The following is a 19,056-nucleotide window of genomic DNA, read 5'->3' on the forward strand; positions in this document are numbered from 1 at the left end:
CCTTTACATTCTTATCTATAGGACCTTAAAGGAAAATCATGTAAATGTTTCGAACAATGAAAGAGAAAACATCAGCTTTCGCCAGATTTGGCCCCAAGGGCCGCTATTTGCTTACCACTGCTGTGAAGCTTTACTTTTGTTCTCTGAGGTTTTGTAATTTCTTGCAGTATTGGCTCAGTTTCGTCGAACCCTGTCGAACTGTAGGATTATGAAAAACAAGCTTGGTTTAAGATTGACACGAGCAATGAGTCAGGGGTCACACTCAAATTTATTTGGATGTCACACAAAATGCTGTGTTTTCAATGTAGCTACAACTCAAGTCGTCAGTGCTAGCAGATTCATTTTTGCAGCGATTGACACGACAAGTCACTGATGGGACTTGAGCGGTCACCACAGTCCACACATATCAGAAATTTCACAACTCTTCCGGGACACCCAACACCCTGTTTAGTGCTCAGCACCATGCCCGGTGCTCTTAGATAAATTTAATTGTTTCACTGTGACATGTTTCTGAAAGGTAACCCACATTACCCCATTACAGAAGGCGAACCGCTACAGAACATTCAGCTGTTACTCTGCAGCCACAGAGCCAAGACATACTGTATTTTGAAGAGTGAAATGTTTAAGTATTTGATACATCAATAACTAATTTGATTATATGACTATGAGACTTTTTCACTTAGTGCCACTTTCTGTCATTCTTCAGACACCATTCAAACAACAGAAATTGCCATTTGTTGTTTAAGGTGATAAAGCTATAGTCTGCTTATTCAATTTACATTTTTTTTTTTTACTAACATTTATTAAGGATTTTTATACTCAGTTTTATTACTTCCAGTCTTTATATATTTAGACTTGCTGTTAAACCAATCAAACTGTTTGGTAATTTGTAAGCCAGTTATGACATTCACTGTCATAACATTAAAGGTCTACATATTTAGCAGCAAGACTGTAATGCTAAAAGCATCAACACTGACTCATTGCTGCCTGTACCCATGTGATTAACGTGTATTTATAGTGCAAAGAAGTTACAATAAAAAGGAACTTGGACAAACATTACTAGAACTCCTACAATGTGGCTTTTCCAACAATTAAATTATTTATATTTTATGGATTTCAAGGCCCATATAATATGTATTTGTTTAAAATCAGTGCTTCCAATAAACTTTATCCCACAATATTTTACATAGGCGTAACTTTTTTTTCTGAAAGAAGTACTAATATTTAAAATTGGGGCAGATGAACAAGGTCAAATCCCACAGATCCAGTGCTGCCAGCTAATTCTGAACGGCTGCTCCCCAAATATGTCTGTAATTACTGCTGGAAATCACAAGTGCCATCACTATTAAATAATTGCGAATTCCACAATTTAAAAATGTGTAAATCCAGAAAAGTACAATCACATCCATGAGAAATGAAGCAGACTTTGGAGAGTGTCTTAGTGCACTTTGCCTCCTGTAGTGATGAGCTTAACAGGTCACAGATGGTAAGTTAAACTTTTGGCCCCCTGAGGGAGCATTCTTGCAGGAAAGAGGTTCTTGGGTCAATATCATGGTAAGACACTGCATAACAGGGTAAAAACAGACCTCTGCCACGCCTACTGAGACCCACAAAATAGGGGTTATAGGGATGTGATCATGACAAAAGAGTAGAAAACAGCTGGAAATAATGTTAAGAAACCAGCAGGAGCAAAATAGATGGATGATCTGTGTCTAAAAAGCATGATAATCTGAAAAAACACACATTTTGGATACACAGATAGCTACTGCTTCATACTGAAGACTCCAAACGTGGTCAGTGATGTAAAACATTGTTAGGAGCTTAACACAGACCTCAAGACCAAAACAGTTGGTCAACAACATTAGCCTGTCTCAGACACATCTGCATTCACCAATCCAGACGCACATGTAGCGGGCTCCACGATGAAAGAGTGTGTAGAGCTCTGTACCAGATGTTGTAGTAGGTGCTGGACAGTAGGACATCACTGTTTGTTAGGTCATCGGTTCTGCATCTCATCTTTTCACTTTCAAAAGAAGAAGAATCACCAGCCCAACATTCAAGTGTAGAGCCAGAGTTAGAATAGCACCATGAAACTGTTGGGAATAAATAAACAATGGTCACGAGGTTAATAAATGCAACTCTTTTGTGGTTGGTACAAATGTTTGGTACTTAGTGATACATCACTGTCACCAGCCTGGGGGGATTTGGGGGTGACATCAGTGTCGCCTCTACCACCAAATCATGGTTGGGCTACATGATCAGGAAATCAACCATGACAAGTTAGTCTGGATCAGAGCTTTAAAAGAAGCCAAGCTCTCTGATTTGTCTCAATGATAAAGTGGGACAAACTTTTTATGGAGAGAAACAAACCACTGAAGAAGTAAGAGCATCAAGCAGCACACCTTGAACTGCACATTGGTCCTCCTGTACTATCTGGCAAAACTTGCCCTGTGGAGTTTTCTTGTAAACAAAGTTCTGTTCACATTTAGTATTACTCATCAAAATGAATGTATGTGTAGGTTTGAGGCCTAACAAGAAAACATTTGCAAAGCCGATTTTTTAATTGGAACCTGCATTGTTTACATCCATGTTTGCTTGCTAGCAGTCTTCTTCTGCCCTGCCTTTTGCTGGTGCATTATTACATTTCTTGGCCACCTGCTGATCAGTGGAATAGTAAGAAACCATTGGCAGGAAGTGTGTATCATGTCACTCATGTGCTCACGCGTCTTTCAGCACGTGCACGAGACACTGGGGACACACTCATAAGAACATTGTGCAATTGCGCTACTAGTGGCCAAAAGCTCCACAGGGCAGCTTTAAAGCAGGAGCAAAATATTTTGCTTACAAAACAACAGGCATTGAACCAACATCACTACATCCCACACAGAAATATTTTGTGAATGGGTGAGTGTAGAATTCTTTTCTTCTGTTGTGCCATTTGCCAATGAGTAAACAGCACATAGGCTACAGTTACACATCAACTGAACCGTTCGAATTTGCTCCTTAAAACGGGGCCAGTTTAACCAACAAACCATGTCTTTCCAAACAATGTTTTTACTTTGAAGATTAACAAACCTTGCGTCATTCTGGACTGGAAACCAGCTCTATCCAGCCCATTTATACACACAACACATCCTTCCTTCTGTAACCTTACTGAAGGGATACGCTGTGGTCCAGAGGTAGAGCAGTAGGAGGAGGTTCACTTCCTAAAGCCAAAAGTAGGATGCACCCCTCCAGTTTCTTGCATGTTAAAGATTGGGCCGTGTAACTTTCTAAACTGTCCCTCTATGTGTTTACAGCCTCCCCCTCTGATCCTGGGACAGTTTACGAGACAAAATATGTCTGAATGGGCTCAACCCAGAGTGGACTGTAGGAGGTCCCTACGCAGAGGAAAATCTGTTTTTCTCAACCATGATTGGAGCATTAGGTACATGTAGGAGGGAGAAGGCCAATGATCGGATGTTGTGATTGGTGGGTTACTTCTGCAGGAGGAAGTGGGTACTAAAGTACCCAAACCTCAGAGCCTGGGGGTGGCAATCTCTGGCTGGCAGTAAAAGCATAAACAACTCTTTGACGTAAACAATGAACCCACAAAGACATCTTAAATAGTCTGCAAAGAGCCAGGGCACATGAAAAAGACAAAAAAACACGGCTAATGACAAAAAAACACGGCCCACTGTCAAGAACATGGGCAATTTAACATATGGAGATCTGAACCATGAGCTAAAAACCAAGACATAACAGGAGAAGAAAAGTAAGGCCACAAAGTGCAATCTATGGTAATGTTTTGCACAAGTAAAAACTCGTACTCGAAGTAACACGTCTTCCATTTTGACCAATGAGAAGGATAAGACTCTCTATCAAACGCAAATCCTTGAAAAACCTTGAAAAATGATAACATCCGCACCCAGATAATGCCCATTCATCAAATACGAAGAGCCAACCCAGTGATCCAAAAGCCATTTGTTCACGAGAAGCAAATGTGTGCTGGCTGAAAAAAAAAAAAAAAAAAAACGTGTCAAGGGAACCATGGGGATTTTGTGCCAGTCTGCTGGTGGATTCCTATTGCCACAGAGGCCACTGTCTCAACAACATAGCTGTGGCCACAAAGCAACCTCAGACAGACAAAGAGACAGACAGACAGACCAAGGGACAGACCATGAGTAAAGAGACTATAAAGCAAATAAAGTAACAAGTAAAGATGCACAGACAGTGACTGGTTCCCATCGTGTTTGACCTCAGTCGTCTATTTCTGCACTGTCAGGTCCACGACTTTTTATGTGCTCAGCCCTGTTTGTCAGTGTCACACACAATAAACTGTCAAAAAGTGGAAACCATGGCTAAAGACAGAGCTGCTGACAGAGGAGAAACATGCCTGGTAGCCCTAGGAATATTGAAAAAGGAAGCATGTTGTTGTGTGTGTATGCGTGCTTAACCTGCCTGCCAACTTGCTTTTGAGTGCATATGTGTGTGTGTGTGTGTGCATGCGTGCCCAGACCGCTGCATATTGGGCAATCTGTCGTTGAACTAACATGGCCTCTGCCTGAGGAGGAAGGCCCCCGAAACTGATTGAGGCATGTGGTCAGCAAGAGGTAGGAGGGATGGGGAAATGGACACAGAGAGAAAGACGGACAGAGGGAGTGAAAAACAGAGAGGCACGATGCAGCACCAGCACGCAACGTCGCAACACACACTTTGGTTCCAAAACACTTCTGACTGTCAATATAAAAGCAGCTTGCAATTGGTGATGCGACCTGTATCTCCTCACCCCCACACCTCCATCTATTTCTTTTTCCCCTCCTCTTCTTGCCTGAGCGTGAGACAAAAATGCAGCAAGACATCAGGTGTTGCTATGGCAACAGAGGACAGCACAAGTGAGAATAATGTGGACGGATGCCACAGTGAATGAAAACAACAAAACAGAAGATAATAAACACTAGTACATTCTAGATGAAGCTAACAGATGTCTTCAGCTCTAGAAAAGCCCACCGTTCCTGACTCAAAAGAGGTGAAGGATACCAGTCTAAAGGATGGCCGTTACCACGGTTACAAAGCCGGCAATGGGCAGGTATTGCTATCATTCTATAACCACTTTTCACTGTAAGGGTTTTTCATTTGTATGCTGTTATTTTAAACTATTACCTTTTATTTACTGATCCAAAAGATCCTGGCAGACCATGTGGACCATGGCTGTTCATAAGGGTTCCTGATGTTTATCCCAAGAACAGAACAACCTGGGCAGACTGTTGATCCAAATTCTCCTCCAAAGTCATCCATCAAGTTAAACATTTCCATTCAGTGTTTCATAGTTTTGAAGTGGACAGCAGAAACATGCAAAACTCTTTATCAACTTTGGACCACAGCTGGTCTCCAGGAGGTAAGCTGGTGCGAGCCAAGTGCCGGTAAGATTTCTTTAAACACACAAACCTACCTTACTGCACTTCCATAATGCTGGATCCTACGTTTCCCACAATGCAACTCAATAGCGTCTGTCATTCAACCCTCCCTGCCTGGTAATGCTGCATTCACGTCATATTGTATTTTTATGACTTGTGGAGTGTTCGTGTCACAGGACAACTCAAGACTTTCGTATTAAGAAGCTCCAAGTTGGATATATCAGAGTTTTCAGAAAAGTCTGAGTCTCTGAGCCATAATTACGACTTGGTATTGACGTGAATGCTATTAGTCAGAATCTCGTAATTACCATTACTCCCATATGACATGAACGCGGCATAAATGCCCATGTCTTTCAAACTCCATGACCCCAGTTTGTAAAGCAGACTTCCTGTAGCATAGTCTCCAAGGCTAAGCTGAGAGGACCCTGATGTTATATTATTTTTCTCAGACTTCAACTCCAACTGCTCTCACAGGCTGAGTCGCACTCCTTACAAGATGTAAACTGATCATCAAGTGTAAAATCAGTGGAGTGCCACCTTAAAACAATAGCCTTGCCCACTATTTTACATGAGCTAAAGTTTCAGAATCCAAATGTTTCCCAGTAACAGCAGTAAAATCATATTTGTTCATTCACACAGAGAGGATGCATGCTGTCATAGATGCACCCCGTTCTTCACCCCCATAAGCTGTTAAGAAATCTGCACAGGGCTGATGCACGATGTTAAGGGTTGTGGAAGTTGACAGTTGCTAACATGACATCCCAGTTCTATCGCTCTGTTTTGAGCACCAAAAGTGTGCAAGTGCAAATGGCAGTAAAAATGCCAGTTTAAATGTAAAAACATACAGTATAACTAGTGAATTATAAGGGGCCTTCATTCTGAAGCAATTATGACTATTACTGTTCAGCACATGGTAAGAGATGGGTAGACTAAGACCTGTGAATGAATAACCATATAAGAACTTAAAGAAGTTACACTTTGAGAAAAGCATCAGCTGCTGTGATGGAAAAATAACAAAATAACTTGAGCTCATTTTATTTCAACCTTGCATCCACTTGACTGCTCATGTGGCTATTTTTCTCTCAGTGTAGGAAAATGTGAGATACATGGTGGCTTTGTGCTACTCGTTGAGCATGACACTGAAGCCAGGTGGCCCAACGCTCAGTCTATCCAAAGGAAGAAAAAAACCCACAGTGCACTGTTCAATTAACCTTAATCAATAACAGCTCATTTATAAATTATAGAATGTTATCCACTAGGTGATAGTTCTGGAACGCGGTTGCTAGGCGACACATAAAGTGGGCATTACCGGTTACAGCTTGGATGTTTAAACGAATCAAAGAGGGGGTCATGCAGATGTGAGTTTATACGATCATTTACAGCGGCCCTTAACTCCACATCTGAACACCGGAACTCTCGGTTTTAATAATTCGTGATTCCATCTTCTTGACGCCGGGGCAGAAGAGGGGATTGTGCAAGTTCACTTGGCAGGCAGTCCGCAGGCCGACATCTGGAGAGCATTACGTCTGCAGGAGACGTGAAGCCAGGCTCGGTGCACGGCTTGCCCCTGGATATCAAACTACGTGTCATTAACGGTGTTTTTTCCACTTCTTAACAGGTCACAGGCGGCAGGTTACTGACCACGGCCTGCTTTCCCACCCCCCTTTTTTGCGCGCGATTTCACACAGGAAAACAGAGATTAAGCATCCTGATGTGCCAACATGAAGGAAAAATAGAGTGACAACAGGAGAAGGCCGTGCAGTTGCAGTCGGTAGGTTAGTGTGAAGACTGTGCTGGATGAAACAGGCCTGTGGGCCAAAAGAGCCATTTTATACACTGCTGGAATATGCTTCTCTTTGATATTTTAAGAAAATCTCCTGCGTTGGAGTAGCACAGGAATGCAGCTGAGGTACAAATTGTTGCACTGTACTCCCGGCTTGCGTAACGTGAATAGGTGCGTTAAACGCATCACCAATAGGGAATCATATTGAGACAGACATTAGCAAAAATAAATGATTGTTTGAATACCTAGAACTAGTTTCTAGCATTTAAAAGACGACTAACAACATCCAAGTGAAAGACGGTGCTCACAAAACATCTGTAGCCGCTCAGAAACCGTAAGTCTCTCCAGGCTGGAGCCATGCACAGCACGGCGGGTTTCGGTAACTGTTAACGCGGCTGAACCGTTTATTTACCGCTGCCCTGTCGACAAGAAGCGTTTCACAAACACGCGCATCTTACCTGCAATCGCTCCGACGCGGGTTGCCACATATTAGCAGAATCAAAGGTTCTCCGTCTTTACTACAGCTTGTTCTCTTTCCGTAGTCCGGTTCACATCTGTTCGCTTTCACGGCTTGCCTCTCTGTCCTCCTTCTATCTGGACTGGTCGGTAATGAAGGATGTGTTGCTCCGCCTGGCTGTAGTTATCAGACTTGGCCAGCAGGTGGAGGTACCTGCTCTCTGTGTCTGGCTGGCTCTTGGTGCTGCTGCGTTCAGGTGCTTTAGGAAATCGAGGCTTTGATCAGAGAGGAGACAGAGTGCTTTTGAGCTTCAGGCAGAAACTAGCTTACTGTACATCTGCAGCTATGCTAATAGCATAATGTTTATAGATGCTGTGGGGAATTTTTTGAAATGTTTTATTTCAGAACGTTTCAGCGTATTCAAGACAAGGTGGACAGGTAAAGCTTGACCATATTGTTAGACATTTTGGCAGCTTGATGCATGCATGCTGTTTTGCTAAGTCCCACATACAGGCTATGACATTTTCAATTTTCTCATATTATAATTTTCTTAAATCAAAAATGACTCATCTTAAAGCTGCACTAATCAATATTCTTATATTAACAATGGGCAAATGACTATATAGTGTGAAAGAGTCACTCGTGAACCCACAGAAAATTGTAACTCGACCCTACAGCTCCCTTCGCTATGGAGCGGTTTAGCATCTTTCGGCTAATTGTTTTGGTTTTATGGCCCATAACTTTACTGTTTTGGTTCACCCTCACTGCTCTCATTAACACGGTTTTCAGCAGCAGAAGGCAGTTATTTCTGTATGCTAACGTTACCTGCCCAGCACCAAACGACACAGACAGTTAGTGACTAGCTGGTGAACATAGTGGAGCATTTAGCCACTAAAGAGCCAGATATTTCCTTCAGGAGTTACTGGAGACTAGACTAAAGGGGGAGTGAATATTGGACTTACATTTGTCGTGTGCTGGATGTGTAAATAACTGTTTGCTAACATGTGCGCCCTAACAACTTCATAAGGTGATGTCAGTGTTGTGTTTACAGCTTGTTCCTCTGCCCCCAAGTGGCCAAAAATAAATTAATGCTGCTTTAAGTGAAGCACATTTTCTGAAGTAAAACGGAAGAGTTGGTCTAAGTTTCTTATATGGGGTTCACCCTGATGTATTTTGTCACATATTAGTCACTGTAAGAAAAGGAATGTCTTTTCCACAACTCTGGCTACAGTGGCAGAAAATTTTGCTGCTAAAAGAATTAAGTAGCAAAGTCTCCTACTAACAATTTTGGATAAAAACATACACAAATACCCAATTTTTATATTAATGTAATGTAAAATCAACATAAAAAATTAATGATTTTTCAGCTGGACACCAAAGGGCATCTGTAATGACATTTAGCACTATTATAAAGAGGACTTCGAGGACTTTGAACATTAGTCATCCAGACCAGTCCAGAGCCAGCCAGTGCAGGAATGCAGTTAAAATGAAAATTAATCATATAAAAACCTAACATAAATGGCATGGCATTATTTCAGTGGCTAGTGGCAATAAAAATGTGGTTAGTTTAAATCTTCTATTCTTATAATTCCCAAGTTTTACAAAGGCAGCTAAAGACAAAGTCTATGTGTGAACTGCCACAGTCATGCCCACACATTTTGATCTTCTTAAGCTTCTCAAAAACAAGTTGTTGCAAAAACATTCAGTCTGCTTGACCGTTTTGAACTGAGATTGGTGTGGTATGACTTTGTTATTGCAAAAGTGAGGTCTGGGAACCCACTGAAGCACCGTCCATTATTATCCAGCGAATACTCTGACCCTCCAGGGCACACAGAGGGCAAAGGTCAAGCACAAGGCCTGCAAAGCAGACCATAAGCAAAGGTGAGAGCCGTCAATTACATCTGGTGCTGCTGCAATGTGTGTTTATATGCGTGTTTGTGTACACACATAATATTTGTAGGTGTGTTAAGCGACATCACGCCACAGACACAGTCTGTATTTAGAGATGTTTACATGGGGAATGTCTGGATAAAGCCTGAGGTCACCGAGGGTGTTCACATTACCAACACTCCATAAAAGGTCTTTGCCACGGTTGACGCCTCAGTCTGGTGGGTATGACCTTGGGAAATTGCAGAAAAACAGATGCTGCAGAGAATTAGCATTTTTTTCCCCCCTGGTTTTTGTTTACACAAAAAAAACAGGATCCATTTTTCAAAACAATTTAATAATTTCAGCCCAAAACTTATTGCAGCATGTTATTGTGTCATCTAATCATGGCTGAGTTAAAGGGAAATTCTGGTTGATTTCAACCTGGCATATTACCTTTAATTAACCTTTAAGGTAGCTACTCATTTGGTTAAATTCATGCAACTGCTGTACATATTTCCCCAACATACTAAAATTTAAGAAACAGTCAACAGTACCACTCAATTAATAATGATTTAAATTTTGCTGATATTGTATTCTCGTTTATCTGTTTAAATTGATGTTGGAACTGGGACTCAAGCCTAAATAATTTTTTGGTACCGACTGAAATGCGTCCATAGCAACAGGTATTGAAAACTGTCAAGCAGCAAAAGTTGGCATCAAATGCCTCGTCAGATTTCTGCTCTTGTTAATGTATTCTTTTATCAGACTGTACTGGATTTAAATCCAAATTTAGGCCATTTTAGGCTATTTTTACTTGTCATTTTGTTTGTATGGCTGCCTGTGTTTAAACAACATGAATTCACACGAGACACCAAGTGAGTACTATAGATTATATTCACTTGAATCTTTATTGTTTACATCATTCAACATAGATAATAATCATGTGTTTGCTGTGTTTAAAATGAGAGAAAAAAATCCGAGTATTAGCTGAGCCTATTGGTAAAACATTGCTTGACCTTGAGAGGAACAACACAGCTGCACACACAGGGAGTTTTCCATTGGCGGGACACAGAAGCACATATATTCTGGAGTAGTTATCATCCCTCTCAATCTCCTCTTCCTCCTCCCTCTCCTTCCTCTTCTCTACCCTAAAGCCAGCAAGAGGCCACTCCAGCAAAGAAACTCTCATCCAGAAACTATTCAGCACTGTCAATACTAGAGATGAATTTGTGCATTGGCATAAACAGGTACACTGAGTAAAACCAACTATTTTTCTGTGCATTGAGAAATATACCTACCTATTATCCTAAATATCACTGAAATACATACAGTAGGATGGTAGGGTCACAGTACTCCAGTAAACCCACTTTCTTTACTATTCATACACCATTGAGAAACTTGCATGTAGAGAACAGGACAATATGTATTTTAAAAAGAAATATTCTGTGACTAGTATTTTATACATGTGTGTATTTGATCTACTAACCACAAATTACCCAAAGAAAATATTTGGCACAATCTTGACAGAGAGAAATACACCTGCAATGAAAAACAACCAACAACCAAGTACAAAGGATTTTAAAATGATGCAGAGAGAACATCAAATCTAACCATGCACGAAGTAAGGCAACCTACTGCAGAATTGTTTTTAGATATAGAAAAAGATACAGTGTATGCACCAAGAGGAGTGCACCTATTTCTACAACACCTGTGAGGACTGCTGTCAGCACTGTTTGCTGAGTTTACACTTAGAAATTTAGGCTCCTGGGTTGCTGGCCCCACCGACAGACAGTCTGGTGCAGACTAAAGTCATCACTCTTGTACAGCAGAGGTTACTGGTAGTGTCGCCCATTATGAATAACTTAAGTAATGCAAAGTATGCTCTTATGCTACAATAAAGCCTTATCATGGACTTTGACAGGAAAATAGATGTATCAAATTCCAGATTTGTTCTTTTTAAACTACAGTATGTAGTACAGTATGTTTTGGATTTTTTTCTCCACTTTACATTCAATTTTGTTTTGCTGTTATTTTTTTTTTCTTAAGAAATACTTTAAGATTCATACCGACTTTCTGTGTGTGCATGTGCAGTTGTATGTGTACAGCTTGTGATGTGCTGGGATGGTTGTATTTTACAAATCCTTTGTCTTGATGAGGGTAACCAAAGGCTTGTCATCGGGACTGTAGTCTTCATAGGCGATGGGAGTAGCATCGTACATGGCAGGCCTGGACTTCTTGCCAAATCTAATAAGAAAGCATAAACACCAACAGTGCATCAATATTGCATCATCAAATACAATTTCGCAATGTGGCCCATCCTTTGTTGGCACTGGGTTATTGATATGGTGACAAATAAAGAGTGAACAGTAACGTTTATTAAAGGGGCACTTCAGTGGTTTAGTGTTGAACTTATATAAAGTTAGGGGGATTCACAAAAGTCAGAAAATAATAATCCACAGTTTGTAAATTAGGCTGTATGTTATAAATTTGAAGTCTCCTAGTCCAAGAAAAAATAAATCTTCTCAAACATTATAAACAAAAGCTCCTCCAGAGCAACAGAACTGTTTTCAGAGGCTGAGTATATTCCCCATGACTCGTAAACTGACTTGAGCTTGGAAATAGCAAATGACTTACTTGCTTGTTCTGGAGCTTTCGACTGTATCACATGGTCCACAGTAAGTGGTCCTTGAGTTGAGATTGTTTTGTCAACTAGTAAAACTGACCTTTGTCTGTAAAAGTGGTGGAGTTCCCCTTTAAAACATGCAAAACTAATTCCCAAGCAGTTGTGCTTAACTAACTTCACCAAATGCAGCAAAGGTACCAACTCATACATTTTCTACATAAAGCTGTTTAGTGACAGAAAATATAAAACTGTGATATCTGAGGAATAAGACTGCCTAACAAACCTACCACAACACTTTCGTAACACTGTTCCCGTGCAAGACTTTGTTGCCAATCAATCAATACATACAAATCCTGTCACTGACCTGGCGTGGCGGATGGAGGCGATGGCATTGCTGAACTCGCTGTCGATGCTGCGGCAGTTGTAGAACTCCTGGTAGGCGTGGCGCGACGAGCCCTGGTACTCGATGCGGCTGATGCGGCAGATGCCCACAATGAGGATGATGAGCATGAGGACGAAGGCCACACACAGCGCTCCGATGATGATATAGAGGGAGTGGCGGGGCATGTTGGTCAGGGTGTCCTCAGTGTGTGCCGGCTTCCACTGCAGGTCTGACGCACACAAACACACACACACACACACACACACACATATAGCTTTCCGCATGTCAGATTTTAGATTAATAGCTGAACAGAAGTTTTCTGACAGGCTGACTTACGGATCTCACAGCTGGGACCCACCCACCCAGGTGGACAGTGACAGGTGAAGCCATTTGATTGGTCAATGCAGGTGCCTCCATGGTGACAAGGGTTGCTCTCGCACTCATTGATGTCGACCTCACACTTCTCCCCTGAGTGGACAGGTAAGGTTGTGTTCAATAACAACTCGAGCAACAAAGCCAAGAGCAGAAACTGAAGCTCACAGGTCCCAGTACTGTGACTCAGCATGCAGTTGTTTACAAACCCAGGAACACTTTAGGGTTTAACAGCAAAATGCAATATGTGTCACTATTATTTCATTGATCAAATATTATCACAATAAAAAAACTTTATGGGATGTGCAACTCTTCTATGGTATTTCATTTTGAGCTTGAACATGGTTGTTTTTAATACAGTCTATTAAAAGCATAATTTACCATATCCTTGATCCTTATATCCATGTCATGTGAATCATGCTAATAAGCAGCTAGTCTACTGCTATTCAGGCTGATCATGGTACCGGTGCTCACCCAGGTATCCAGGTGGGCAGGCACAGGAAACATTGACTCCTGCACTCTCACAGTGGCCTCCATTCTGGCAGCGCATCTTCAGGCATGGATCCTTGTAGATTTCACAGTGTCTGCCTGCACACACAAACGCACAGAACATGTCCTATGAAACCATAACATCTGATAGTCTATGAAGAAGTAAAGCTAATTTACAGATGTGTGCCTGCATCTAAAAATAATCACACGCATCATTCATATACACGTACACACACACATACATACATACCTTCAAACTGTGGTGTGCATATGCACTCATAGGCATTGATGAGATCCCTACAGGTGGCGTAGTTCTGGCAGGGGGCAGACAGACACTCATTGTACTCCTCTTCACAGTACAAGCCATGGTAGCCTTGATAGGACACACAAATATATACAGTATATATTAATGTAAGAGTCATTAAAGAATTAAACATGTAATTTTGCTGCATTGCTGATGCACCCACATTATGTTTTAACCTTTATTTATCTAGGAGATGGGACTGTGGAGGATAAAGCTACTGTAGTGAGCTAGGTAATAAAACTGAAAGCCTCAGGCTAAAAAGCTGAGGGCTGACGTCCACAAGAGATAACTGGAGGGAGACCCAAGTGACAGTTCAAAGTCATTTCCTGTTTGTGTAGCCTAGCCTTTTCACAAATCTTAAACTGAGTTTGAAAGGATGGAAGAGGAGATTGAAATCATAAGAGAATACTTTAACAAAGGACATATGATGTAGCCTAATTCTTGATATGCTTTCAACATATCATGACATGAATCTCCTCTTCCATCCTTTCAAACTCAGTTTAAGATTTGTACAAGGACATTGCTGAGAGTAGTAGGCTAGGCTAGGCTACACAAACAGGAAATTACATTGAACTGTCACCAGGGACTTGGGTTCTGTTCAATCACAAACAAGTGTTGTCCCTCCTTTTCCGTAATCTGAAATGTTGTTGTGTTTTGTAAAATGTTTTGTGAAATGTTGTGTTTTCACTCTCAGGGCCACCGTACATATATCTCAAAATATCGAACTATTCTGGTGTCACAGATAAAGGGCCAATCATTTTTTGTTTTGTTTTGTTTTTTAAAGATTTATTCGCAGTTATGACTAAAGAGTTGAGGTTATGAATGGAAAAAAATTAATTTTGTGTGTTTTACAACTGATCATAAGTGAAAATGTAAGACTTAAGGCCTTTTCAGACCAAATGAGAATAATCGCTGCGACTAAATCGCACATCAACTTAAACATTCGAAATCCAATCTATCTCTATGAGCCTATCCACACTGAGACCAAATAGTTCGTATTTCGCCGTGCAGGTTTTTTTTTTTTTTCACAGCTATTAAGATTTCAACGAATTTTCGGAAAAAACGAGCCAACCAATGAAATCATGACCTTTTCTCAAGTGTTCAAAAGATTCGGACGTTAATGTCATAATTCCATTCACACTCATCGAGATGGATATTGATCGGCTGATCCATTTGGCATCACAGCATAGTGCTCTGTTTGAAAAACAACATAAAGATTACAAATACAGACAAAGACAACATCTGGGAAAGTATAGCGGTTAAACTGGCTTGTGTCGGTGAGTAGCCAACATAGTTCGTTGTCAAGGTAACGCTAGCTCCTGTGCCAGTCGATGATACTCTCTGCTCTGCTTTCTCTCTTGTAATAATGGATGTACCCAATGTTTCCTCTTTTTTGAATCGATGATTGTGTGCCGGTGCAAAGCTTTAATTTTCAGTGGAATGCACGGAACGTAAATATTCATGTCAAACTTGGTGTGAAAGGTTTGAGCGCGAAAAATCATCAGTGGATATTCCGCATTTTCGTTTCGTTTTTTCATTTCGTCCCCGGTGTGAAAAGGCCTTAAGGCCTCAGAAAACCAGCAGTGGAAGAAGCAAAAGTAGCACAGTAACAATACTCCACTGCAAGTAAAAGTCCACACACTATGCAGAAAGCACCTTTCAGTGTTATATTTATCATATGTACAGTACTTTGATATTATTACTGATGCATTAATATGTATGCAGCATGTTAATGGTCATGTTAATTTAATTGTCAAGATGGAGCTTAACATAGTTATAGTTGTTTTAATATATAACAATAAATCATATTTTATCAACTGATCATTTGCTTTACATGTAAAATCTGAAAATTAAATGGCTTTAAAATAAATGTAGTGGAGTAAAAAGTACAATATTTGCCACTGAAGAAACCATCATTGACTTTAATTTTAATATAGTTGTGTTATTCATGTCAGTGTGTTAGAACTGTGGATCAGTGTGGGATTGACAGCAGGTTTTAATTTGGTGTGTTGAATGTTGATAGTGGGGCGGCCATTTTGTTCACATTTGGATCACACTTGAATGTGTCTATGAGGTCAAAATAATTAACCATATGGAAAACTCTGTACAAAAAAAATGTTTGTAAATAGAAGGTTGGCAGGGAAAAAAAGTAATTCGGAATTACGAAACTCAGGAAATGTGGAATGTTTGATAATCATCAGAATCTGAGCACAAATTCAGAACTCATCACACTTAACCACAAACACTCAAACACTTCAGAGATACAATCTGAGACACAACACTGTTGGAAAGAGACTTATGAGTACTGAGCACACTTTACAAACAAGAGACTGATTCTATTAAGTCTTTCTTAAACAGAAATGGAATAACCCTCAGGTCCCACAAAGTTGGCCCTGTTGGTGGACATGGATATCGAGGCTCTGTCCAAGAGGCGTGAGGAGTTAAGAGCCATACTCTATGACAGCAGCAGCAGCAGCAGCAAGAAAAACAAGGACAAGGAGCTCCCCACCCAGCCAGAAGCTGAGACTTTCCGCCAAGCGGTGGATGTCCACAAGGAGCTCCAGTCCCGGGCCTCAACTGATCCAGTGTGGGCAAGACGCCCGCTACAAAACCACTGGAGTGTGCAGGGGAGTCTTAAAAAGTGGCTGCAGATAACCAACTACTATCTCAAGCAGGAAAAACAAATGAGGATGATGGCCGAGCACACAGAGCCATCGACAAGAGCAGGCTCCGGGAAACAGAGAAAAAACTGCAGGAGGAGCGGAGCTTGAGACTCAAGTGTGAGAAGGAGGTGCAGAGGCTCAAAGAAGACATCAAAAAATTTAGTCTGTCCTCCAGAGCGCTTCCAGCTGAGCCCTTGGATGAGTCACCTAACACTGACAAAAACAAAAAGGAGCTCATAAGGGACTTGGAAAAGATGAAAAGATCAGCTTCAGGCTCACGTCCACAAGACACAACTGGAGAAAGTCAGGTTTGAGTTTATGGAGAGAGTCTACAAGGGGCTGGCAGAAAGCCTAACAGCCGAAAAAGAAGCCCTTGAGCAGGAGATGGCGGCGATGAAGCTCCTACAGAAAGAGGCCTGCAGAGTAGAGGTGACTGCTGAGCTGGAGGACTCAAAGAGGCAGCTGCAGGAAAGATTAGCTTCGGCCTCGAGCTGGCCTCCAAATTGAAAGCGCAGGAAGAGGCCAGTCAGGCGCTGGAGAAAAAGGTGGAGGTGCTCACGAAGCACATGAAGATCCAAATGTGCGAGCTGATCGCAGAGGCCTTCCACCTGAAGGAGCCCGCTGAGGTCATCGGCGAGGTCAACGCTCCAGAGAAGGTCCAGGAAACAACAAAGAAGCATTCTGTGTGGAGGTGATTCAAGAAGTCTGTCACTTCAAAACACCGCCGCAAATACAAGAAGCAGGACCAGGAGTGAGACAGAAACACACACAGGCTGTAACAGGCAGTAGGGCAGTGTAGAGGTTCAGTATTTAGTCCTGACAGACAGAGGCGAGCTGGTTTCTGTCTGTCAGGACTTTGCATGTCCTCACCATATCTCCATGGGTTTACCATGGGTACTCCATTTTCTTCCCACACACCAAAAAAAATTTCAATAATTGGAAGTAAACTTCAATAAATTCTTTAAATATACATACCTTCTGTAAAGTTGTATTTCTGTAGAGCATTGTTAAGTATTCTTCATATTTATTGTTGTTCATAGTGAGAGTATTGTAGTGTGATATAATCAAATACTGTTTGCTGAGTAGATATAAACTGATTTAACTGAGAAGGGGGAAAGGTTCATGTTCCTTTCTTCCTTATTTCTATATGTAAAGGTGCCAAAATGTTACACTATTTGCTAAAATTGTGACAACAACTAAGAAAAAATACATATAATTACATCAAAAATCAAATATTCTTGCACATTGTTACAAGCTTAATGTGTGACAGTATGACCTCTTTTCACACATTTGATTTATGCAAAGACAAAAGTGTCCAAAAGTCTTGCAATTTTGAACAAAGCAAAGTACTGTACATTATGGATCATAAGGCACTTCAAATGTTCACTTATTTTACCATATTTTAGTTACAGTGAGGACCTATGTGGAAACACATATACAAGTGATATAAATCTATTATATGTACTACAAAAAAAGAGCAATAAGAATTATAAATGAGGTGGATTCAAGAGAACATATCAACATACTTTATCTATTGTAGAAAGACTGTAGATTCATTCAGTTAGAAACACATACAGTAGGTTTGTTGTGACAGAAATTCAGCCCTCCATTTCTTAGTAAATTTAATACTACCATTATTTTGATGTATACTGACATAGACCTTCAGCCTAATTCTCAAATCTGCATGTGATATCACATTTGGGGTTGCATGTCAGTAAAACAACCACAACCATGGACTTTAATCATCATGAAAATTAAGATCATTCAAAACTGAACTTTATCCTTCTCTGTGCATGTGTTTGTGCCTTGTTTATACTATTGGCAAGCATTATTAATACTGCAGGTGGTTAGAACTGAACAGGAGCTCCTTTTATAAGCACTCCAAACATCCTAGCTGGCTGTTCTCAAAGCTGGTCAAAGCTAATCACAAATCACATACTTGTTTAATCAGTGCCTCTCCTCATATTCACAATTCACAACAGCTAACAGTGCAACAACACATCTTTAGATCTGCCTAGATACAAATACAACACCAGTAAACTACAGATATCAATCAATTAAACAATTATTAATTGAGATTGTAAGTGTATGACTATATTGTAAGCCCAGCATTTTGCCATTGAGTTTCAATGAGTGGGCATAAGGTCAAATGACATGCAGTGCACTGTGCTTTCCATAGGATGGCAGCTGTGTACTGAGGCAAAATAAGACTGCAACATCTGAAAACGCATGAGTAACAGACAATCAAATACTCTTCTGTTTCTCCAGTAATATTTAGAAGCTAAAAAGAAAAATACAAAGTGCAATGTACAGTATGTAAAAGAGAATATGGTATAGCTGATTGTATCTGTGTAACTTGACTGCTATGGTTTGTGGGTGTTGAGTTACATTGATGCAACACTAGAAACACAGGAAAAGACTGGATGATAGAGTGAACGTCAGTATATGTTTTGTAAGTCCATGTATGTTTGTCTATATGTGTATTAAAAATCCTCTATAATAAAATTGACCTCTCTGTGTATTAAATTGTCAGTAATTAGGCTGACAAATAGTTGTAATGTGTATATTCACTGATCTAACATTTGATGTACCTTCATACACCTGCTCACACTCTCAAATGAACCACTGCACTTCATAGAAATGTTCCACCATCTACTTCTGAGAACCCAAATCACCAGAGGACCAATGTCTCTTGAGTCCTTACATGACTAGTGTAGC

General features: G+C 40.7%; 2 protein-coding genes across 2 annotated transcripts in view; both read right to left on the reverse strand.

The window, feature by feature from the left end:
• The window catches only part of pid1 (phosphotyrosine interaction domain containing 1), a 31,964-nt gene extending 24,169 nt beyond the window's left edge, over positions 1-7,795 (reverse strand). Inside the window, exon 1 of the mRNA XM_044203411.1 lies at positions 7,638-7,795. Coding sequence (XP_044059346.1) covers positions 7,638-7,667 — 30 coding nt within the window. The 5' untranslated portion in view covers positions 7,668-7,795. The remainder of the gene's footprint in view (positions 1-7,637) is intronic.
• Positions 7,796-10,381: 2,586 nt separating this feature from the next.
• The window catches only part of dner (delta/notch-like EGF repeat containing), a 59,052-nt gene continuing 50,377 nt past the window's right edge, over positions 10,382-19,056 (reverse strand). The window contains exons 9-13 of the mRNA XM_044203087.1: positions 13,622-13,744; positions 13,357-13,470; positions 12,847-12,978; positions 12,493-12,739; positions 10,382-11,749 (exon numbers count right to left, since the gene is read on the reverse strand). Of these exons, the coding sequence (XP_044059022.1) occupies positions 11,638-11,749; positions 12,493-12,739; positions 12,847-12,978; positions 13,357-13,470; positions 13,622-13,744 (728 nt within the window). The 3' untranslated portion in view covers positions 10,382-11,637. The remainder of the gene's footprint in view (positions 11,750-12,492; positions 12,740-12,846; positions 12,979-13,356; positions 13,471-13,621; positions 13,745-19,056) is intronic.

This window comes from Siniperca chuatsi, linkage group LG7 (assembly GCF_020085105.1).
Source record: "Siniperca chuatsi isolate FFG_IHB_CAS linkage group LG7, ASM2008510v1, whole genome shotgun sequence".
NCBI lineage: Eukaryota > Metazoa > Chordata > Actinopteri > Centrarchiformes > Sinipercidae > Siniperca > Siniperca chuatsi.